Below are 25,452 nucleotides of genomic sequence, written 5' to 3' on the forward strand. Positions count from 1 at the left end.
GAAGCACACACACACACACTATTAGGCATAAATATTTTATTTTAGGAAGCCTTGCTTCCTTCTCCTGCTTTTTGTTTCTCTTGTCTTTCTTTACAGATGTTTTTTTTTTGTTTGAAAGGCCTGACTGCTCGCTTGGCTTGGAGATGTTCTCATCACATCAGTCTTGACCGTGGATACAACTATGAAGAAAACTGGAAACATCATTGAAGTTGCAGCTGTTTTTTTCCATGTAAGTGGCTCAGTGGTTCATGAAGCAAAAATGTAACTCCCAGGCATTAAATTACCCAGATTCTCTGCATCCTGAGGCCCATAGAGCAAGTGCACTAGCATTTGTTTTAACCCCGTGTCCAAACCACTTGGCCTAGGGCTCGCTCACACTTTTAGGACATATGTATTTAAATAAGGGATATGAATGTTATTTTGTGCAATTAATGTACCTAAACAGATATATCTGTTGATTTACACACTTCTCTTTCACAGTTTGAGTCTATGGGCCCTACGGCATCATGTGGCATACCCAGAAGTTATAATTCTATCTGTTGGCAACACCTGTATGTCAAATTGGCTCCACAGCTCGGTGCTGTGCCTAAGGGCTTGGTCTTTTCTATAGACTGTATAAATGGTTTGTAGACTTGCCATTTTGAAGCCTCAAGTTTCAACTCTCTATCTTGTTTTTTTTTGGAACCAGAAGTGACCAAATTTGGACTAGATGTTGGAGCCGTTGAAGAGCGAGGGGTAGATCTGACTCACAGACTGTGGTGATGGCTTGTAGACAGCCTGTCAGTCAAAGTAGCCCGTAACCCCCCTGCCCCCTGTACAGTTGTCATGAATAGTTGAATTAGCAACAGAGATGTAAAGTGTTTTTTTTTTTTGTACCAGGCTGTATATTTTTGCTGTAAAGTTGGGCATTTTAACATGGCAGTAGAAGGGGATCTACACTGTTTTGGAGCCAGCCTCAAGTGGCCAGTAGAGGAACTGCAGTTTTTGGCTCTTCCACTTTGCCTTAATTTTTCAGTCCTAGATATTGCCAGTTGGAAATTATGCATTATATTACATTATATTATATTGTTTTTTACTGTTTATGTTAAATAAGAATATAGTTTTGTTATGGAGAGCATAGAGTGTGGATACTCAACTCGCTTTGCTTTGTAGCCACTGACAAGATGATAAAATGACAAGAGGCCAGGGGCCAGTCGCAGCAGCCCCATAAATGGACATTTTGGGCGTTTCCAGGATTTAAGGACAGTAGTCTAGTCTAGTATTTCACAATGTTTCTAGTATGTTAGGACATTTCTAGGATTTTAGGATGCATCAAGGATTTTTAGACATTAGGGGGGTGCAAGGGATCCTCCACTGGCACTTTTTTGATAAACAAGCTCTATTTTGATGCAGTTTTACGCACTTTGGCACCTTATGTGTACTCTATGTACTCTATGTAAACAGTGTGAATCACTTTATTTTTTATTGCGAATTAGAAAATGTTTGGAGGGCCCAGAATTGACCTGTGAGCCGTAAGTTCAATATCCCATAGAGCCTATAGAAAAAGATGACAATTTTCATTTAAAATAATTTCTCTTTTGATACAGGCATATTTCCAAGGTGGCTATGTGAATCACTTGCAAATGAGAACATATTGTTCTCTGCACAGTACATTGTTAGAGGGCCTGCTCCCCCACAGTTTATACCTACTGCCTGCACTGTCAGTATTTACGCCCCTGAAATGTTGTCAAATTTATCCTGATCAGCATGATCGCACACATAGGCGACTGACTGAGTCACCTGCATTTCTGCATGTGCAGCTCGGACACATATGTCATCGCTTATAGACCTGTAGCCTGCGCGGTGTTCCCCTCAACTCTGTCGTCACCACCCAGTCACGACTGGTGCGCGTGTTCAGCCTTTACCATGATCATGTTCCTCCTCCTTCTCCTTCAGGTACACCAGGGTTTCCCTTTACATGCGACGGCCATGTAATAAAAACAGAGTCCTCCGTGCAGTGCGGTTTTCCAGCGCCTTCACCACCACCTGGACTATTTGTGCACTAGCAGCATGCAGGCGGCGGGCACCGGAGCAGCTGATACCGACGCTACTGTAAACAGTAGCAGCAGCAGCACCGCAGACGTCGACGACAGCGACGGGGCAGGGGAGAGGATGGAGAGGACGGTGCCAGGCGAGCAGCAGGACAGGACCAACAACCAGCAGCAGCAGCAGCAGACGTCCTTATCGCCATCCGGGGTGCTCGGTGAGTGTCACAGAAAAACGGGAATTAAAAAAAAAAAAAAAAAATGTCCCGAGAGCGTGCAGTGAAGACCTGGGGAAGATGGGTATTTGTGTTCATTTGCAAAAAAAAAAAAAAAAGATGGGGATAGAAGAGATTGGGCTATAGTGCATGTGCAATATGGTGCAGTCAGTGATGCTTGATGGACTTCACTTCACTGAATGACTCACTGAAGGGGTCAATCGTTTGTGATTGGGTTTTGATGTCGGTGCGTCTTTCCTCTTCCCGCTACATAGTGCGCATTCCGATTGAGCCAGGCCCGGGATGAGGGAAGAGTCAGGCTATAGTGGTCCACAGGTGCATGCAGGAGTCATATGCAGCCAGCGGAGGTACATTGTCCCGACGGGCTATGCTACACTTCAAGGAGAGTAAAGATAGTGTTGCAGGCTTAGATGTCAGTGTCCGTTTTGTCTCAGGTGTTGAAGACAGGAGCAATACTTCAGTGGTGAGTAAGCAAATGCTGAGTTATTTCTGGCATTATGAAGAGTATTAAGCAGCTGTGAAAACTGATGTCACTTCTGGGGGCTCACGTGGTATTTTCTAGCACCGCTGTCCATGTCTGAGCCCCCCGAAGAGAGTTTTATGCCCATCCAGCATTTCTGAAAAAGTGGAGACACTTAGGCAAGGGTCTGGTCATCTGGATGTGACAGTGCAACCTTTACAATTTTAGCCTGATCAATGTCACTGCAGTGATTGGACTTCAACTAACCAATGGTAACCGTCCAGAGACAACGTCAACCCCCCATTTATTTGGATCAGGGCAGATGATATAGGCTTTTAAGATAGCCTAGTCATAATTAGAAAATTACAGTTTCATGCACCCTCTTTCCATGGGTGGATTATTAGACAGTGGGCCCCTGGGCGCAGATAAGCAAAAGGAACCCCCACCTCTTTTTACAAAGGAACAAGACACAAGTTTGTGGTGGTTTTGCTTTTTTTGGTGGGGGGTCATTCTGTATCTTTTTGATCATTATGAGTCTCTTGGTGATTGCTTCACCCGCTGTTGTGGTTATTTTGTGTCCCTTTAGAGTTCATTTGCATCTCTGTGGTCATTTTGAGTGTCTTCCTGATTTTATAAAAAACAGTCGTTGGCCTTCATGGTGTCATGTGATGAACCCAGTCTGCCGTGTGGAGACAGTGGAGTGGAATGCACTATGTTGGGTGATATGATGATGTATCAAGGTTAAAAGATCAGATTTACCCTGAGAACATCAAACAGAATCTTGTATTCATCAGTGCATTAATTCATGTTGAATCAATGCAGATTTTATCACGGTATTACCATTTAAAGTTAGTATGTATTTTGGTTAAGTGGTTGGTTCAACTTATGGGAACTTTTAGATGTAATCGGTTGTTTAATGAATGTAGATGTTCCGACATTTATTGAAAATTGTTATATGAAATAGGTATGAAAGACATTTGTTATGTTGGCGATTAAATAGATTTAATTTATAAGTTTTCTCAACAGAATTAATATATATATGTGTGTGTACTATTGCCATGTTTTTTCACAGGTTGAAGGAGAGTAATTTTATGCACAGTGTCAACAGTGAGAACAAAGAAAAAGCAACGCCTGCACACTACTCTATGCCACAAAAGTTAAATTAAGACAACATCTTATTCAAGTGGGATTGAAACATTAACCTTATGTATAGTTATGGAAAAGTATATGTTAAGCTGCATTAGAGCTGTTCCCATACCATTTTTCCTTCCTAATAGTGACTCAGATACCAAAACTTGTGTATGGTTGATATCAAGTACCAAATTCAATTTCATTGCACTAAAAAAAAAGAACAACTGTATCCTTATAACTCTGTATGGATGTGAAATGATTGCTGTTGTTGTATGGCATCGCTCAGGTTAAACCCTAAACTGTTGGGAGTTTCTTGTTTAAAATATTGCCAAATTGCTGACATTGCTAAACAGTAGTTTCCACTACTGTTTTAGAGCCACGAAGAATATATTTCTGGAAAAACTGATGTTTTATCCAGGTGTGAAATAATTTAGAGTTTGTTAATAAATAACACGCTGCATAGACCTGCGTACTCGCTAATATAATATATTATTTCTGATACTGCTATCAGTACTGAAACAACTCTAAGCTGCATAGCTGATTTTCTCCATGATAGACTGTATCACAGAGGCCAGTCTGGGAGATGTCTGACTAAGAAATAACTTTGTAACAATAATTTCAGCAGTACATTTAATTATTAATGGTATTTTGAAAAAATCCATGATGCAATTAAAAGAAATAACAATACATTTAGTGCCTGGCCCATGTAAGGTAGCTTCAGAGATGGTGCCCACCACAACACAAAAGTAAGAATAAAAACAATGCATAGTATACAGTATACTCTAGCTCTTCAGTCTACACTATCTCTGCGGAAAATTCATCTCATTATACATGGTGATGTGGCTGCTTGGCGGAGAGATTTGCATGTCATATCTACAACGTACATGCCTTGTGGCCTTAATGAGCATTGATGCCAGTGACAGTAGGAGAGACCATCACTTTGAAGTGTTCAGGAAGATACAGCAAAAGCATGACAAAGAATAAAAACCTGTTAGCGACTTGGCTTGAATTGCATCATTATGTCACACACACCTCGAAATGCGCACGCACACACAGTCAAACACAATTTAATCATCAGAATTGCTCAGTGATTTATACATCTCATTATATTTCTAAAAGCTTCTCCAGATAAACTGCTGCACGATAACACGGGATCATGATCCTGCTGACAGTATATTGAGTGCTTAATACTGAGCTGGCATGTTGGTCTGAGACACAACACTAATACAGAGAGATATGACAGCGGCACTGATGGCTCTCAAAAAGAGGGATAAGGCGTGCTGAAAGTAGGTGATGTGATAATGCAGTTACACTGCAGAATGTGAAGTCCTGATAACGGACACGTACTGAGTGTCACAGGGCGATTCAGTGAACAATAAAGAGATCAGTCATTCACTGCCTGGCTCTATTGTGCCTGTGAGAGACGGAAAGTGTGACTTAAGAGTGAGAATCAACGTGTGAAAGAAGAAGCTGCAGAAGTGACTGCAGAGCTTACTCTGTATTGTGGGATAACACTGCTGGGAAGGCCTGCTGCTTTGACTACATATAATGGTTTTAAAGGCAGACTTGAAAAACTAGCTTGTTAATATTTGCACACTACTCAGTTTACAGATCTGTTTGTTTACAGCATTTGCTCAAAGTCAAATGCAGCAAAGTCAACCTTCACACTCACTGAACAGTTATTTTGAACATTTCTATCCCTTTTTCTTACAACCTAAAGTCTCCATGACGGAGCAAAAAATAGGAAAGGGCAGAAAAAATATGGTGAAGAAAATAGCGTCAGTGATGAATGGCAGAGCGATAGTAATGACTAACCTGTCATCTGTGTCCTTGATCACCCTGATGAAAAATATCACCATCTGTCTGTCGCCCTTTCTCTCACACAGACTCTCTGTCTAACCCTCTTTATTAATTTTTCTCTGCAATCATTTTAAACTTTATTAACCTCCGCCGGCCCTCTTTTTCTTTTAGATAAATTGTTTGGGAAGCGTCTTCTGCAGGCCAGGCACTACATTATGTCTCGTAAGTCCTGGCTGAAGATGGTGCCCACCGAAAACTGTGATATCCTGATGACATTCCCAGGTACGGCAAGCTCCAGCCTGTTTGTCCTGTGATGAATCCCTCACTGTAGAGAGGACGCTGCATCCTCATTAATGTCTTTGGTGGTCAGCCAGCCACTCAGACGCATGACTGGGACTTAAAAGGATCTCTGGGGACAATTAGATCTCATCCATTTACTGTACCTGTATCTACAGACCAGCCCCTCTGCAGTGTCTTTTAAGGAAACTGCAGCTCTGGGCATAAGCATGTGACGTGGAAGCATTTCATCAAACAAAACTGAACAAAAACATAAATGCAACTCTTGTTTTTGCTTCCTTTTTTTCACAAGTTGAAATGAAAGATCTAATACTTTTTATGTGCGCACATTTGTTCACAAATTTGGCTTATTCCGTGTCAGTGAGCATTTTGCCAACATAATCCATCCACCTGACAGGTAAAGCATATCAAGATCATGACTACACAGTTGTTCCATGGGATGGTCATGATAATAGGCCACCCCAAAATGTGAGGTTTGATCACACAACACAATGCCACAGATGTCACAAGTTTTAAAGGAGCGTGCCACTAGCATGCTGACTGCATTAATGTCCACCAGAGCTGATGCCTGTGAATTCATTACCATATGCCATCTATAATATCATTTCCAAGAATTTCGCTGTGCTCTAGTGAGCCAGACCAGGATCTCCACATCCAGCTTCTTCACCTGCAAAAACTGACATGAATTTCACTGAGTTGGCTTGTGCAGAAATTCTTTGGTTGTGTAAACAAACTGTTGCATCGGCTGCATCTTGCAGATGGAAAGCTGGAGGTCTTGGGATGGTTTGCTTACCCGAAGTCTGCGGTTGTGAGGATGGTTCGATGTACTGCCAAATTCTTGGAAATGACATTGGAGACGACTTTGGGGAGTGGAATAAACATTTAACTCATGGACAACAGCCATGGCCTTTTATTGTGACCAGCCCAAGGCACATCTGTGTAAAAATGATGCTATTAAATCAGCCACACCTGTCAGGCGGATGGATTATGTTGACAAAGTGCTCACTTACACGGATTTAAACAAATCTGTGAACAAACTTTCAGAGAACATAGCCTTTTGTGTGCTTAAACAAAGTGTTAGGTCTTTCACTTACACGACTGGAAAATGGAAGCAAAAAAGAGTTCAGTTTCTATTTTTGTTCTTTGTATCTTTGACTCAGATAGATAAACTTCACATTGTACACATCACATCCTGGATATTATGTCGCATGCAGACTCAAGACCTGTGGGCATACCTATTGAAATAGAGGGATAGTTGATCGTTTTGATTAATCGCAGTATAAGTATATTGTTAGTGTTGCAAGCGTCAAAACAGGCTCCTGCCTTCAAAGAGACTTTTTACCAACATTCAACTGCAAAACCAAACCAAAATACCCAGCATAATTTGAACACAAGGAACAACTCTTGTTTAGATGACTGCCAAATTAACATGAAAATGTATGTAAACAACCAGACCTCAAAAATATAGTCGTCACTTATACTGCCAACTAACATTCAGCCAATATAAGACCTATGTATGCATGTAATGGAAAAAACTCCAGAACTTAATTCTCTGTTTTACCGGTTGAATCCAAAGTCTAAGTAATTTCCTATTTGGTGCTCTTTGTTTTAATTTAAGGTATACATGGTCTCAGAGACATGATACACACACATACACATAATATGCTGCATACAATTGGCTGAAAATGCTGGAATCAGATTGGATTTGGTCTAGGTTGTTGTCTGTTTTCTCAACCTATTGAAAAAATGTTTGTGATATATGTAGACATGGATTTAATGGGAGTGACCTTTTACTATCACCACCACCAACTGCTATTGGGCCTTTCTGTCAGGGCGGTAAAAGATGGGTTTGGTTCAGCCTCTTTACGCAGCAGCAAACTCATCATGTCGGGCCTTTGGCAAACATGCAGGGTTGTACAAAATAGCTTTTCTTATTTTCTATTGAGATTTTTGAATGAAGCTTCAAATGTCTGTCATCATATTTTACGATGTCATCTCCCTAAAAAAAATCCTTGAACAAAATTATCAATAACAATAAAGTGATTCATCTAATTAGAGGAGTTAGTCTGTTTTATAAAATTAAGTTTCTTCAATGGATAAATGTAATTTATTGTGCTGTTAGATTGCTTTTTTGACTGCAGTAACAGTCATGTTTCTGAGAGGCTAAACACCAACAAATATGCATTGAAGCAGAATATTTCCTTTGATAAAAACATATTGTGATGTCTGGACTCTACAACACTCAAACAATTTTATGCAACCATTACTAGAATCTAAATCTACACAAGTAGTATTATACCGTTGTTATTAGTGTAGCCTAATATTTATCTGCAACTGTGAAAAAATACAGACTGTAAAGACTATTGAAGCCTTTTTTAAAGCCATTGATAACCTACAAACATGCCTGAAAATATATAAGCAATTAATGTGAATGTAATGAAGTTCATATTAATTTTCAAAATTGAAATATAACTATTATTTCTCCCTCTAGATACAATAGATGATCACACTCTGCTGTGGCTCCTGAATCAGGTTCGTGTTGGAATCCCACAAGTCAGCATTCAGGTTCGGCAGCACAAACACACCCAGGCACACGCCTTCTTCATCACGACAACGTTTGAGAAGTAAGACTCCAAAACTCACACTTTAACTGTGCATGCATGTATGGACGCTTGCGCTTCCTTTTTTGTTTGAACTTCTCGAATGAGGATATTTTGGCTAGTCCGACAATTAGTGCTGGTACTTGATTTTTGGACTGAGGTTATAGTAATGGATCAGTATGGTGCGCTAGGTTATTATTCCTGTTGATTTATGGAAACATTTTTAGTATTAAACTGCATATAAATGGGGTGCAGTAAAAATGCTTCAGTGAAGTCAGTTTATTACCAAATTTTACAGTGAACCTCCATTAAAGTTTGCAGAATTAAGCAGATTTGTTAAAAAAAAGATTTTATTTTAAAGATAGGGAACAGTCCTCTATGTCAGGATAAACAGAGATAAGCATGTGTGTTTGTATTTACATATTGCATGTGTATAAACAACAGCACTATAGAATGTAAGGGTATTTGTTTTTTTAGATTTTAGATGTTTTTATTGTTGATATATGTTATTTAAAGCCTGTTGAAAAGTCTGGGAGATTTGCGCTTCACATTTTTTGCTGGGAGTTAGAGAAGATTGATACTGATATCATGTCTGTGTGCTTAATATGCAGTTACAGCCCGGGTCAGTTGGCATAGTGTTGCATTAAGACTGAAACAGCCAACCTACCTCTGTCCAAAGATAAAACCAGCAGACTTCAGGAGGTCTGGTACACATATTTTGCTACTTTTGAACGGAGCCAGGTTAGCAGCATAAAGACTTCTAACAGAAGATAAACTAATCAACTACCAGCTTTAACTTCATATTTAATGCACACACAAGAGCGCTAACAACCCTTTGATCTCCCAAAATGTCAAATTAAATTCCTTTAAAGAGAGATTTATCAAAAATCCATGTTTTTCCTCTTACCTGTAATGCTGTTTATCTGTCTAGACTGTTTTGGTGTGCTTTGCCAAGTGCTGGAGAAGTTGGCCATAGCTGTCTGCCTTCTCTAGATGATAATAGAGTTTCATGCATAACTGTAGGAACTATTTTCTCTCTACCTGACTACATCAGTCAACTGTATCACTCCGCAGAGGGCAGTGAGCATCAACTGCTAACTCACCCAGCACCACTGAGGTAGCTAATGTCACAGCTCAGCTGGAGAGGACGGCATTAATGGAATCTCATGCTATCATAGGCACGAGTCTCTCGTCCATGAGTAGATACACACTTCCTTCTGCGCACTAATATGGTTGGAGGGTGTAGTTTGGAAGACAGAAAATAGCTCCGACATGAAACTGCTTACAAGGTCTGTGGACTATCTTGAGTAACTGTGTCATGATTTCTGGAAAGTGACAGTGCCGTTGATTGTTTCAGCTCAAAACTAAAACCATTTAAGTTGATAAATAGCATTACAGGTAAGAGGAAAAATGTGTATTTTTGCTTTGGGGGGAACTGTCCCTGAATTTAGAAACCACACTGAGTTATCACCTAGTCACAGTTGCTGTGTTTTTGTTACAGTTTGTTGTGTGCAAACCCTTAATGCACTTAATCTATCAAACATCTGCAATCCAGCCGCTCCTCTGTGTTAGTGCTCCATCAGGTTTAATCCTGCTGCTCTTTTACCCCTCTCTCTCGCTCTCAGCTTACTGCGGGGAGCCGAGCAGATGGGCATGCACAAGGCCGTCAAACCGCAGTTTGGCGGCGGGATGCGGCGCTTTTCCTGTGAGGAAGACAACATCTATGAGAACATAGAGAGCGAGCTCTGCTTTTTTACATCACAGGTTAGAGGTCAAAACTGAAGGCCATGTGATCTGTATGTAAAGGTTGTTAATGATACACATGTTGTTGCTCTGGGTGTTATCAAAAGTTCTTTTTGTCTGTCCTCCACAGTTATAGATCATGAATTAAATCTTTACATATAGTGACTTATCTCGTCTTTCTTTCCATAACTTTAATGGCTTTCAGGAGCGTCAGGGCATCATAAAGTATTGGCTCGACAATCTGAGAGCCAAACAGGGGGAGGTGCTCCACAACATTCACTTTCTCGAAGGACAGCCAATCAGTATGCTGTGATTTAACTTTTTCAATACTGATTTTCTCTTCTGTATATCGAAATAGCATCAGTAACACCTTCTATACCATGTGAACGTTTGAATATGTGTCCTTCTTAGTTCCAGAGCTGGAGGCTCGGGGTGTGATCCATCAAATGTTTCCTCTCCACGAGCAGAGGATCCTCAACCAGCTGATGACGTCATGGGTCCAGGCAGTATGTGAAAGGCAGCCCCTTGGTGCGACGCTGTTAATACCCAACTCACATTCATTAATACTGTTGAATAGAGTTGTTAATGTATGTGTTTTTGTTCTCAGAGTCTCAGTAAGAGCTGTTTACAATTGTATCTGCTGTGTAGATGATATCTGTGACTACTTTGGAGTGAAGATCGGCATGTATTTTGCCTGGCTGGGTTTCTACACTAACTCCATGCTTTACCCCGCTGTCATTGGCTTTCTGCTCTGGATTCTCGCTGAGGCTGACCAGGTACTTGAAGCCTATTCTATAAAAAAATTGTTATACATCATCTGTTGTTTCAGGCACTTGGAATATTGCTGAATATTACTGTTTCTCAGCACCTTGTATTATAATACAAAAGACTCAAAAGTTATAAAGACAATAAACTCAGGGACAACATGCAGAGTAACATCACCAAACAACACGGAGGCTCTGTGGTCTGAACCAAGATGTCAACCTTTATTACTCCTTTCAACCTTGACAAAGCAGCAGCACATACTCCTTCAGTTTTTACTTTTCACAGTTAAAGCCCTACACATATATACTGCGTTCATTCAAATTCACTCAGAATTTAACTATATCAGCCTTTTATAGAGTAAGAGTCACAACTGTCGCAAATTTACATTGCTGCCAATATGAATAGTTTTGATGCAAAAATATTTCCAGGAAAGTATTAGACATTTTGGTGTCGTGTATTGGTCCCGTTCACAGTGTGCAAAGGCCTCAAGCCCCAGACACACCAAACTGACATCAAAGAACTTGTGGCAACGAAAGCCAACTGTTGCATCGCCTCACGTCGCCGTGTCTCGACCAGAAAGTTGCACATGAAAGCACTGCAAAGATGACTGCCAACAGTCAACCAGCACAAATTTTTTTTCGCTTTATTTGATAGGAAATAAGTCTTTGACCAGCAGACAGCACAAGCATGTAATCATCATTAAAAATAGAAACAGCAAGACCATCTTAACACTTGTTAGCCAGTAAGCACATTAACGACACAATCCAATGTTGAAAGCACAAAGGATATTTAATGTATGTTCGTGAACAACAACACAAACCACCAAGAAATGTTTCTGCTAAAGAGCTCAATAGCAGGGCAGCCTTTAGCTCACCTGCTAGAGTGTGGGCCCCATATGTCAAGGCCTTTGCAGCAGCCGGGGTTTGATTCCAGCCTGTAGAAATCTAAATTTGAGTATGATCAAGCACAAGGAAGCTCAAAGCCAAAAATATTTTCTCAAACACAGGAGTGACTAAATGATGATTCTGTGTGTTTGAACACTTCAGTGGTGAAGCTTCTAGTCTTTGTGCTGAACTCTGTTCAGCATTAAACTGAAACATCAGACTGCACTTTAAAAACTGTTTTCGTGCTTTTCAAGAGTTATAATGTAGTTTGGTTTGTTACTTTCTTTTCTCCCTAAATTCCTAAAATGCAGTTTCCAGCACAGATATTTGCTTGTCATCTGTGAATTTGCTAATAAACTAATTCATTTTTAAAAAAAAAGAATATTAATGGAAATCACCCTTTAACTTTCACAATATTGTGCACTGATAATGATTTGTATTTATATTATTTTATTTTTATGCCAGGAATATTAGGATCTTACTGAGATTTGAACGTCTTTTTGCTGTCTGTCCTCATACATTTTATATTATTTCCTTTGTTTGCTTTGTAAAGATAAGAAGAGAGGTTTACAGCACATAGTAGCTACAAACAAAAACAGCACTGGCACTAGCTTTGGCAACTGAAAACAGCACAGCATAATCATATTCTCAAAGGTTATATAAGTGTCTTTTGATTCTCTCATGCTTGCTCACAGACCAGCCAGGATATCTGCTGTGTGGTTTTTGCCCTCTTCAATGTTGTGTGGGCGACGTTGTTCCTGGAGCGCTGGAAGAGGCGAGAGGCGGAGCTGGCCTACAGGTGGGGCACCCTGGACACCCCCGCAGAGTCCTTGGAGGAGCCCAGGCCACAGTTCAGGGTGAGGATTTTTACTGAAATTTGAGCATGGAGGAGCGTGGATGAAAAAAAGCAGCTGCTGTTTTGTTGTGGTGTACAAAATGTTTCATCCACTTCCTGCTGTGTTCGCTCAGATTTACTCCCAAACACTCACAGTCACTTGGAACAGAACTGAAGACAAAGTTTCCTGCATCAACGTCATACTACATGCAGTGAATTCTTTTATTTCAGTGCAACAACTCCACTGTCCTCAGGTAAAGTTGCAGTGTGTGACAGTCTGGCTGAGTTGTTTATCAGCAAGCATTTGCGCAACTATGCAGTGACGGGAGTATCACACAATACCAGGAAATGTGATCATGTTTACAAGAGGAGTGTGTCTCCATGCTCCACGTGCTCTCAGAGAGGAGGGGGGCAGGCAGCCTCTCTCCCGCTCCCACACCACCTTCTATTGTGTGGAGTGAATAGAGAGTTTGGGGGAGGGGATATGGGTGACCCCTATTAAAAGACATGTGGAAAGTTCCCTCCATGTGCCCGGCTAGCTCAGTCGGTAGAGCATGAGACTCTTAATCTCAGGGTCGTGGGTTCGAGCCCCACGTTGGGCGATAGCTTTTAGGAAGATACTGTTAGCACCAGCAGTACAATAACTAAAAATTTGACTTAATGGCATGAAAAGATGATGTGGTGTAAAGTACACCACAGTCACTGATGTGGGGCACCAGTGATGGTAAGTATCCTACATATCAGGGGTCTTGAACGTGCTCAAGGCCAAGGACCCTGTAACTATAAGAATGACAGAACGGGGACCCCCTAATACAGTCTGTGTATAATTACGTTGCATATTAAATCTGCAGTGGTTAGCACTGATGCTTCACAGCAAGTGAGTTATGGGCTTGAAGCCGCTGGCTGGCTGAGCCCTTTTGTGTGCATGTGTGTGCATGTTACTCCACTGTCCAAAGACATGCAGGTCAGTTAACTGGGAGCTCTAAATTTGGCCGCAGCCCGCAGATGTAAATGTGAGCATGAAGGGTGTCTGTCTCTATGCATCAGCCCTGTGATAGTCTGGCAACCTGTCCAGGGTGTACACCACCTCTCGCCCAATGTCAGCGAGGCTCCAGCCCCTCCGCAACCCTGAGTAGCAAAAGTGGTTACAGATAATGGATGAATACTAAACAAGGCAGATGGAGGCTGACAGGCAGACGGCCATATCAGCCTCAGGCTGCAGTCTTTTACCCTGTTTACTTGTCAGGTAGGTGAGGGAGGAAACTCCACTTTCACATTGCTAAGTTGTTGCAAAAGGCAGAATATGTTTAATTCATGGTAATGTGTATTTTCAGACATATTTTAATTTTTGAAAAGAAAAAAAATCTACATAATATCAAATAATAATTTGGTGGCCCCTTGCAGTAATTTTGTGGGCTCCCTGTTGAAGACCCAAGCTAAAGCTAGATATAGATGGCAACTTTGATTAAGGTAATACCAGTATAAAATAGTGTACACAGCCATCGTGATGTCCCCCTTTGGTTTGTGGACTTTGCTTTTGAAGCCTCAAAGTTGGCATTTTTATTGCCATCTTGAATTTTTGGAGGCAAAAGTGACCATATTTGGACAAGGGAGTGGAGCTAACCTTAGCTGCTGGCTGCTGGCTGATAGCTGATATGGTTAACTGTGATAATGCTAATTTTTGCTAGCAAAAAAAGGGTTAAAACCATTTAAACAAAATATACCTACTAGAGAACTGAATACGTAACTCCTTTGAGGGTGATTTGGGACAATCAAACCATAGGCGCACTTTGAACTTTAAGGTAAGTGGTTCATGAAAAAAAATCTAGAGGAAATGTAATTTGCACAACAGAGTTTTCCATTAAACAATAATTAATCACCAGGATGCCACCAGTCGCATTTTCATATGCTGACAAATATGCTCAGTGAGTGATGGAATATTGCAAGAATTGCCATTGAAATCCAATTTGCACAAACAGCAAAACACAACATTAAACCAGATACAGATCCCAGCTAATAGCATCAGAGCATGAGGTTTGTTTGCCCAGGGCGAGTAGACTATTGAACCAACGCAAACACACTGAAATAGGGCCAACTTCAGCATTACCCTGTGAATCTGAGGTTATGCCATGCTTATGTTACAGAACCAACGTCGTCATGGTAGCGACATGTCAATGGATGGCACACACCTGTCACTAAAACAATTTCCCTTTATTATGCGTAACTTTAAGCTTTAATGAAATTCAAATGGATGAGTTATATTAAACTTCACCCCCCAAACAGTTGTCATAAAGACCTAAACTGTTTTTTGTACCAGGCTGTAATCATGTTTCTTTCTGCTGTTAAGTTGGGCATTTTAACATGGCGATCTTTGGCAACTGGCTTGCTTTTGGAGTCAGCCTCAAGTGGCCATTTGAGGATCTGCAGTTTTTGTCACTTCCTGTTGGATTCATTTTTAAGCCCCGGAGGGTACCGCTCGAGTAAATCACACCAGACAACCTCAAAATATAAATTAATGTTTCATTTGTAATCTCTAATGTTTTCGAGATTACTATAATAACCTGGGATGCACAGCAAAAACAAAATGCAATCAGGCAAGCAAACTGTTATTATGGAGTACGTTTTGCACAAACATTTCCAATCCATTTTCCAGTACAGATGATTGCAATTTTGCACAAAAAAGTCTCTAATGCTCTCCCCGGTTTCTTGTTTTCTCTTCCTCTGGCGTCTCTGCAGGGAGTGAAGCGCTGCAGTCCCATAACGGGCTGCGAGGAGTTCTACTACCCGCCCTGGAAGAGAGCTCTGTTCAGATGGCTGGTCAGCCTGCCCATCTGCCTCCTCTGTCTCTGCTTTGTTTTCCTCGCTATGCTCCTCTGCCTGGAACTGCAGGTTTGAACAGATAACACAGCAATCAAGTTCAATGACGAGAAATCGAGTCGATACAGTCTGTCTGGGGCTGATAAATGGGGATGATATTCCGTAAATGTTTTCCTTGTGAAGTGTTTAATCCTGAAAACGTAAATAATAACACGACAGCTAAACAACAGCAAGACAGAGAGAGTAGAATTACATTTTATCAGAGGTTAAATAAGGCACATTAAAATATCTCTTGACATTTCGTATTCATTTAATAATCTTTTAAAAATAGCTTTGAGAATGGATATGAATGAATAGGATATTAAATATGTATCATGCCTCTAATGCACCTTGCAGGAAGTGGTGATGGAGATTCAGGAGCTACCTGGTATCACAAGATTCATTCCTAAGATACTTTTGGCCATTACTGTGACCATATGTGACGAAGTGTACAAGAAGATCGCCTACTGGCTCAATGACATGGGTAAGGGACACGACATGAACTCCCTGGGCACAAACCATTATCTCTGTGGTGTATAATAAATAAATTATTTTATAAGAAATTAAATTAAAATGGAATATATTTGCCCATGATTGTAATTATGCATGTATGAGTATATTTTTAATGCTACTTGAATACTGATGTGGGGCGCTTTTAGGGAAATCTTTTGCATACTCTACGAGGCAGTTAAAGGGAAGACAATGGCCTTTTTACTGTCATTGACAAATGCTTCTCTTTATTTCTTCATCCAGAGAACTACAGACTTCAGAGTGCCTATGAGAATAATCTCATCATCAAGATGGTTTTTGTAAGTCATGCATCCTGTTTGTGCAAGAAAAGACAATACATTATAATGGTGTGGGTGTTTGACTTCCTGTTCTGGTTGTTTTACAGTTTGAATTCATCAATTCTTACCTTAGCCTTTTCTACATTGGATTCTACCTCAAGGACATGGAGCGACTTAAAGAGGTAACAACAACAACTGCTGGCAGTATCACAAGCAAAATATTGGTATTAAGGTGACAATACGTAACTTTCCTGAGCTGTGGCTACTGGGGCCAAAATTGGCAGTTGACTGTTAAGCCCCCATTGCGGTGACGTCTGTACATCAGGCTTTAAAAATTGGTGCCAATTTACTACTTGAAATTCTTCCTCACTCAAAATGGTTCCTTCATTTTCAGACAGAGGCAGAGAAAAACAGGCTTCTCCATTTTGGTTGAGTTGGTTGGAAACTTTGGCTCCAGCTAACTTCTAATATTTCCAGCTGACTCATTTCTAAACAAGAATTTTGTAAAAAGGGGTCTTAAATACACACTTGATGGCTTCAGACATGTGCTCAAAGACTGAGGCTGCCGCTGCAACTCTAGGGCCAGAGTCAGTATCCTCACCAACTGATGATTCAAATAGAAGATATGCAAATAATGAAATAGCATTGATCTCACAGTGTAGAGTAGAGTTTGCCCTAGCAGCACAAGTACTGATTTGGTTTATTTCAAATATGGAAAAGAAAATAGAGAAAAGATTATTCAAACAAGCAGACAGACAAAAAAAAGTCATATTTACAGATAATTAAAAACATAAAGCAAAAGAAAATGGTCAAACACATGAAGACTTAGCTCACATATTGGAAAAGAATAAGAAGTATAGATTTATGTAATCCCACCCCTTCTCGAAGTCATTGAATTTTAATTAACAGAATCAAACATCAGTGACTTTACATTATTATTTACAGACAAAAGAGGAAACTAGGAAAAAATAGATATTAAATAACCAAATAACAACAACCCGTGTAAACCCCTTCTTCATCCCTGTACCTCATGAAAATTATGTTTTTATGAATTATTTTAATCTAGTTTTATGTTTGAACATTGTTTCAGCTCCACATTAAAACTGTTCCACGGTTTCACTCCATAGATTGATAAACAGAACTTTGTCTGGTGGTACAAACACCAGTAATTTTTAAATAAAATTTTCCCATGAAATTATAACATATATATTATTTTGCCAGACTGTTTGTTTGTCTGTCTGCTATCGATATTGTAAGCGTGATATCTCTGCCTTTAAAGGACAGGACAGATTAAGCGTGAAAAGGGGGGGGGGGGCTGTTTACAAACACTAGCTGAGAAGTCCTGCATAGTCTGCCTTTATTGTTCTGTTGAGTGTCAGATGCTGTGAATGTCCTGGTATCATGTCAGGACGTGACCTGCATTTGTACATTCAGACCGAACACCTTCATCAAATGTGCTTGATAAACACTTCTGAATGTGTTTTCTGTTTTGCACCTCTTACGTTCAGAACAGTAACAGATGATGTTCTACTCCTCACAGATGCTTGCTACTCTGCTGATCTTCCGCCAGTTCCTACAGAACATCAAAGAGGTCCTCCAGCCTTATCTCTACGAGCAAAACAAGCTGGGCGTCTTCACCCCCAAAGTGCTGTGGGAGCTGCTCCAGACCATCGTACTCAAGTACGGACGCCTGGCTCTGGGAAAGGCCCAAGCCTCGATGACAGGCTATTCCTTCCTCGGTCCCCGAGGGATCCCCGTCAGTCACGCTGCTAACGGCAACCCAGAGCCAAAGAGACGAGGGGATCTGAAAGCAGGATTCAGGCTGACGGAAGAAGAGTGGGACATGAATGACAGCAATCTGAAGCAACGTAAAGTCAGCTTCACCGAAAAGGTCGACTACCAGGATGTCACGACAGAAACACTGGCGGTGGATCGCAGCTTCCTTGAGGACAGTCCAACACTGGTTGAGGAAGGGATGGATCCATCCAGCATTTTTGACAGTTGTGATGAGGACAGCGACTGTGAATCACTGACTCAAGTATGTGGTCTGTTTGTTATCATATGTGGTTTTATCATCCCGTTTTGTTTTTTTAAGTTGTGGTTTTAGCCTGTCTGTCTACTCTGCAGATATCTCTATCTCAACCAGTGATTTCGTCTAAAATTTTCCAACCGTTTCCACTTTTTTTAAAAGAAACAGAAATCTCTGATTATGTGTCACTCTTTCGAATACAGTGAAACTTATCCAATGTAGTTTTACATACACACACACACACACAAACACACACACACACACAGACACACACACACACACATTATAAGGCTGCAGCGCTTTGTTCACAGGTTTATTCCTGGCAGTGGGAATACAGTCTAAAGCCAGTTTTTACTGGGTTTACCTGCGTTTGAAAAACCTGCGTGCACACGCACATTTTGAAAGTGTTAGAGAAAGTATTGAGACCAACGAGTGTGCTACTGTGTCCTCTCCACAGGAGTCTGACTCGCTCTGTCAGAGAAGAAAGAATGGCAGTGAGAGCAAAGAGCAGAAAAAGTCATGGATGGATCCACCAGAAGAACCCAAAACTGTCACTCTGACCCAAGCCGAGATCGAGAGCTGTATGCAGACATACGAGGTGGGACTCTTGAAATGGAGCAAAGATTTGATCATTTCACAAACTATCTCTCATTATATAAAATCATCTATAATCAATTTCAAATCAGCGTGCCAATAAAAATACTAACCCGTTTTCATGACCCCAACAGGACACACTTCAGGACTACCAGGAAATGTTCATCCAGTTTGGCTACGTGGTGCTTTTCTCTTCTGCGTTTCCCCTGGCGGCCATGTGTGCTCTTATCAACAACATAATCGAGATCCGCAGCGACGCCCTGAAGCTTTGTACGGGCCTGCAGAGACCCTTCGGACAGAGGGTGGAGAACATTGGACAGTGGCAGGTCAGTGTGTTTTGTCTTTTGAAAATGTCAGAAAAGCCCTCCAGGCTGCGTCACACGTAGTGAGGGCATCTGATGGTCTGTAAACCTCTCTCTCTCTCTCACTCTCCTCTCAACCTCAGACTGCGATGGAGGCCATGGGTTTGATCGCGATTATAGTTAACTGTTACCTGATCGGTCAGTGTGGGCAGCTACAGCGTCTGTTCCCCTGGTTGAGCCCGGAGATGACCATCATCTCCATTGTCTTACTGGAGGTATGCACTGTACTGTGAACCGAAAAAACAGGTTTGTCCATGAAGAGTTTAGTTTTAAGAGACTCCCAAAAGTGACACTTTATTAATATTGTAAAAGAAGTACAGATATGCATGGCCTGCTATTTTTTTTGTTGTGACTTTGTAAAACCTTTAAAATCCTTTTTTTTTTTTTTTTAAATCCAGGTTTATTATTGAACACAAAACCTCTCAAGAGTTTTTGGTATGTGTATGAGGTGTGCTGTTTGATCTGTGAGGATGTGTGTCCACATAGCGTTTTTATTTGACAGAAAAGCGATGACAGGACACTGAGGAGCGCTTCATCTCAGCGCTTCATTAAAACAGTCATCCAGGCACTTTTATGCACTTCACCTGGGGTTTGCTTCTATGACAACAAATCTTGACATTCATTTTAGCTAGCTGTTCTGATAAAAGACGCTGCTGGCTGCAGCGCATTTTCTCCAGGCAGCGCATGCACTCTCTCCTCTACTGAACCACAAAAAGACGCTGCTGCTCAGAAAAAAAAATGCTATGTGGACACAGGCCCTAAAAAAACAGAGTAAGAAACAGATTGTGATTGTGCCTCGTTGTAACTGTGTTGTGCCTGTCCCTTTGTGGTCTTGGTGGTTTACAGCACTTTGCAATCCTCCTAAAGTACATCATCCATGTTGCCATCCCTGATATCCCTGGCTGGGTAGCAGAAGAGATGGCCAAGCTAGAGTACCGACGAAGGGAAGCTTTCAAGGTATAGTTGTGTCATAGCTTGAAAGACCTTCGGCCAATGTGAAGCTTGCTGCTGGTTTCACACAGTATTTGTATATATGTACCCCTTTGTGTCAGTGGGTATTTTGGTGTGGACTGTTCAAAAATGTATACTATTGCAGCTTTTTCTGACTTTAAGAGGAAAGAAATAACGGTGTTTGGCTACGTTTGTCTCTATAGTGCACAGGGTTCCCGCAGATCCTAAAAAGTCTTCAAAGGCATTGAATTCATTAATTTAAATTAAGGCCATAATTTTTATTAAAATGTCTTAATTTGATCCGTCAAGTCTTAATGCTAAAAAAAAAGATTTTTTTTCTGACGTTGCATAGCACAATCTGCAATGATTGGTAATCATCAATAATCAAGTGCTCACAACCAATCACAGCAGCGCATTGTCTGGAGGGAGGGGTGAGGAAATTCACAGCGGAATCAACCAATCAAACGAATTTTAACGTAAAGGACTTCAGCTTTATCTGACTACACCGATTTATATAGTAACTCCACGAATCAAATGTTTAAATATTCAACCTCTTGAATGTCAAAACCTCTTTTCAGCCAGCTAAAGTGCAGTTACAAAGTCAACGTGTCACAAAACCTACATTTGTTTAACCATTTGGATAATTTGTTAGTTGAATCTGGAAGAAATGACATTAAGATTTTAATGTACAAGTTGTTATTCATGACACAAGGATGAGTGTCGCTGCCTCATAAGTTAATGATACCGGTTGACACGGCTTCGATCCCTGTTTGTTTGTTTTTTAATCATTTCTCAAATCTCCACGAAAAGTAACTAAATTAATATCAAATAAATCTATTGTAGTAGAAAGTACAATATTTCTCACTGAATTGTAATGAAGTAGAAATATTAAGTAGTATCAAATGGAAATACTTAAGTAAAGCTACCTCGAATTGTAACTTATTGGCTACATTACCTGAGTAAATGAACTATTTTCCACAACACTGTAGCTAATGTAACTTTACCTGCCTTATATCTAATGTTAGCTAGCTAGAAATCATGTGTTCACTGTTTATTTCTTAACTTTGTCATTTAAATGCTGCTCCACACTGTGAGTAATAAACTATTTCCCTACTTCTTTAATTAAAGAATCTAACTCAGTGGAGTTATCACACTTCTGAAGGAGAATGATGCACACAGATCATAGACTGTATATACAGATACAGATATTACATACAGTCCATGAGACAGATAAACCGAAAGGCCTGCCAGAAACTTTACGCTGCTGTGATTGGTTGACGCCGCCGTGAGCATTTGATGACGTGCTGCAGAGTTCCCTCCCTCCGGACGATCCATCCTGGCTTCAAACAGGATGGGGCAGAAAACAGTCCAGCAGGTGGCAATACTGCAACACTTTTTTAGTGCCAGTCACCATAAAACTCACAGAGGAAGAAGTGGTGGAAGTCTTCTGAAGACAAAAAAGGCAGGAAAAGGAATCTCATTAGTGAATAAAATAACTTGTATTGGTTGTTAATTATCAAACTGTTAAAGCATTGGTATAAATAAGTTGTGGATTCAACTATAACGTCCACAGCAAAGTCTTGAAATTGGTTCGATCACTCCATGTGAAAGCGTCTCCGGTCAGCCGGATGTCACCCTTTACGTGCTCGTCCCTGCTCTGTTACTGCTTTCATTCACAACAGCCATAACAATGCTTTCCCTGACTTGTTACTCGCTCTTGAGGTGTGAAATCGTTGGCACAGATTTCCCTGAATGCAATTCACACATGAATCATGAATCATGAATGACACTGCAGGAAATGCTCCTGAGCATTTCAGGGACAGAATGCATGTGTGAAAGGCTTTAGATGAGTCTTTTCAAGATAAAAAAAAAAGCACATCTATGCAACAGTCAACATATTAAGTGTAAACACAGCTTTTTGTGAAGGGTTTCTGCAGAATAGGATTCTTAAGCATGAAGATGCAAAATGAGGGGCACACAGGCTCAGGTACTCTCAGTAAACGGACCTGAAGGCAGTTGTAATTGCGAGCACTGATCCCTCACGAATAGGTTATTGAAGGAGCAAAGCAAAACACTTTGTAATTGATATTCCTTATCCAGTTCTCTCCTCTCTTTCACTGCCTCCTGCCACCTTTTTTTTCCTACCTGTAACTCTTTCTCTCTCCTCTCCTGTGTCTTTATTTTAACATGTCTCTCCATTTAGAAGCACGAGCAGCAGGCCCAGCAGCACTTCCAACAGCAGCTCAGACGCCGGCGTGAAGAGGAGGAGCTTCAGCGCCAGGCTGAGCTGCAGGCCGAGGCCCGTCAGGAGAGTGACCACAGGGCAGACGCCCAGCACCAGCACCACCACGACAAAGCACCTGGGGGCAAGGCAGGCGACAAGCCCAAGAGACCCAGCTCTCTGCTGGGGAACAACAATGTGATGAAGCTGAAGCAGATCATCCCTCTTCAGGGGAAGTTTTCCTCCGGCACCTCACGCTCACCAGCTCAGTCCCCAACAGGAGGTGAGGCGAAGCTGCCGGGATTTCTGAAGTTCTTGAAATCACCTGAGGTGAAAAAAGAGCCAGCGGTGGCGGCTGGAGCGCCAGCCTCCACAGTGACCTCCTCCGCTCCCCCTAGTGGCCAGGAGAGGTCACAGTCCCCTAACAGGACATTCAGTCCTGGGAAGCTGTTCAGTTTCAGCAAATCAGAGGGGACAGTGGTGTGTGTGAATGGGACACAAGCAGCGCCCCAGCCTGCTAACGCTCAGCCCAACAGGGGTGACTTAAATACAACTCTGGAGGAATTACCCTCCAATGAGTCCGAGAAAGGAGAATCAAGACAATTGACTGATTTAGAAAACTCAAAGAGTTAATAAATGTTCAACCGATGTAATATTATGAATGGAGAGCAATGTACAAATGTTCAGGCAACATTCAGAGACACACCTGTACCGTAGAAGAACACATTAGTCACAAGGACCACATGTAAGGTCAGCGAGCGGTAGACTTTCACTCTTGATGCAACTTACTTCGCACAAGGTATTATACTGTATCCATAAACACTTGATTATCTAACTTCCATGTAAAATATGTACAGTACGTGTAACTACTTGAATGGGGCTTGAGTAACTTTTACTTAAAGGTCTAGTGTGTAGGATTTAGGGGGATATATTGGCAGAAATGTAATATATATGTTTTCATTAGTTTATAATCACCTGATAATAAGGAATCCTTGTGTTTTCGTTACCTTAGAATGAGATATTTTATCAACATAGGTAGTGGGTCCTTGTCTACAGAGTCCACCATGTTGCACCGCCATGTTTTTACAGTAGCCCAGAACAGACAAACCAAACACTGGCTCGAGATAGGGCCATTTGCATTTTTGTGTCAGCCACCGTAGTTGGCAACCCCTCCGCAATGAGCCTAACAGCATTGAAAAAAAACACATTTTTTAATGTAAAATTGATTTATTCATTGTTTTTACTAGTTTTAATCACCTGGTTTGTTTGTTTTTGAGAGGGGGAGACCTCTGCGGACAATTTGGCTCCCTGTAAAAACCCTCCTGAACAATGAACACCGAAGAATTCCCAACAGGGAGTTCATGCTTGGGACCTGGGAGAAGTTTCAGCTGCTTGCATGTTGCAGTCCTCACTGCTGTTTGCCACTAAATCCTACACACTTGCTCCTCCAAGGTTAAAATACTGCATGACTGCCTTGTTTTCGACAGCATCGGAACAGATTATGTCGATGTGAAGGATCTTTTTTCCATACCAGACAATTAACGAGTCCTTTTGTCAAAGCACGAACAGCAGCTTCCCATTCCACATTTGTTTCTCATTCTTATGCCTGTATCCAATGCATGTTGCATCATGTGCATGCATTACACGTCCATCATGTCTTTTTCAGTTGTGAAGCACTTTTCAAAGCCATCGTATTCTTCCGCAATAGGTCAGATTATATTCACTGTGACCATAAAAAAATATTCTATTTTTCTTAACTTTGATTTTCTATGAATTATTTTACTACATAAATTAGTGAATGTACTTCTATGATGCAAATAAATCTCACTTTAATAAACATCCATCAAGAGATAAAGCATTGGCTGATTTTGTTAACCATAAAAAAATATAACTGGGTGGTGGACGTTTGCTTAGTTGATTTATTTCCTGGAAATAAGACAAGAACAGAACATACACACTTCTGTATAAATTTAATTTAGCGTTGATCTCAAAATCAAAACCACGTATTTCTCCTCACACCTGTGGTGCCATTTATCTAATGAATGGAGACTGGCGTGCTCAGTGTGTGTCGAGTTAACTGTAGTAAAACAAGGTGCTCCGTGGTGGGATAAATGCTTCAAAAACCGCGTTTCTGCACAGCGTTTTTTCCTGCCTTTCTACATTTTCCTACTTATTTTTGCCTCCGATAAAAGAGTGCTTGTGACCGCTTCAAAAGACCACTCCACCACTTCTCGGTAAGCTCTTTTGTCCCCGTTTTTTGTGGTATTTATCAATCAAGACTTTTGGATGTAAATTGCAGAGTGTTGGAGATATCGGCTGTGGCACATTTAAATAACTCAACGGCAATGTCTCTTTACAGAAGTCATGATCCGGTTACTCAAGATAATCCACAGACCTTGTTTTGAGAAGTTTTATGTAGGAACTATTTTCTTTCTACCAAACTACACCCGCCAGCTGTGTCACTGCACGGGAGGAGGCATGAGTCTACTGCTAGCTCACCTAGCACCGCTGAGCTAGCTGACGTCGAGGAGGCGGCCATTGATGTTTATGTCACGTGCTGTCACAAACAAACGCCTCTTATCCGTGAGTTTATGCACACCGTTGCAGGTGTAGCTTGGTAGAAATAAAGTAGTTCCTTCATGAATCTGCTCACACCAAGGTTTGTGGATTACCGTAAAGCTTGCTTTAACTACTGAACTCAACAGGTTTATTTTTGGGACAGGCTTTTAATTCCTCGTTTTGCATCTCCCTTGTTTACTCTGATGCTGCTATTTGTCTTTGGTGCGCAGTTTCTGTACAGTAAACTAAATGATTAAATTGTGAATAATCTTACCAATCATGTGAGTAATATGTACATAATGACACAGGTTTTAAAC

General features: G+C 41.0%; 1 protein-coding gene and 1 non-coding gene across 2 annotated transcripts; both read left to right on the forward strand.

The window, feature by feature from the left end:
* The first annotated feature begins 179 nt into the window (after positions 1-179).
* On the forward strand, positions 180-24,425 carry LOC121951596 (anoctamin-8-like). Its single transcript, XM_042497980.1, has 19 exons — positions 180-229; positions 1,936-2,242; positions 5,823-5,933; positions 8,440-8,572; positions 10,174-10,312; positions 10,497-10,593; positions 10,703-10,819; positions 10,940-11,067; positions 12,636-12,797; positions 15,512-15,664; positions 15,989-16,115; positions 16,385-16,440; positions 16,527-16,601; positions 17,960-18,457; positions 18,906-19,046; positions 19,177-19,368; positions 19,488-19,619; positions 20,251-20,361; positions 22,559-24,425. The coding sequence occupies exons 2-19, from the start codon at positions 2,050-2,052 to the stop codon at positions 23,207-23,209; spliced, it is 3,216 nt and encodes a 1,071-aa protein (XP_042353914.1). The 5' UTR covers positions 180-229; positions 1,936-2,049; the 3' UTR covers positions 23,210-24,425.
* On the forward strand, positions 13,305-13,377 carry trnak-cuu. The gene has a single exon. It is a non-coding gene; the product is annotated as a tRNA-Lys (tRNA).
* Positions 24,426-25,452: the final 1,027 nt, after the last annotated feature.

This window comes from Plectropomus leopardus, chromosome 12 (assembly GCF_008729295.1).
Source record: "Plectropomus leopardus isolate mb chromosome 12, YSFRI_Pleo_2.0, whole genome shotgun sequence".
In the NCBI taxonomy this organism is placed as follows: domain Eukaryota; kingdom Metazoa; phylum Chordata; class Actinopteri; order Perciformes; family Serranidae; genus Plectropomus; species Plectropomus leopardus.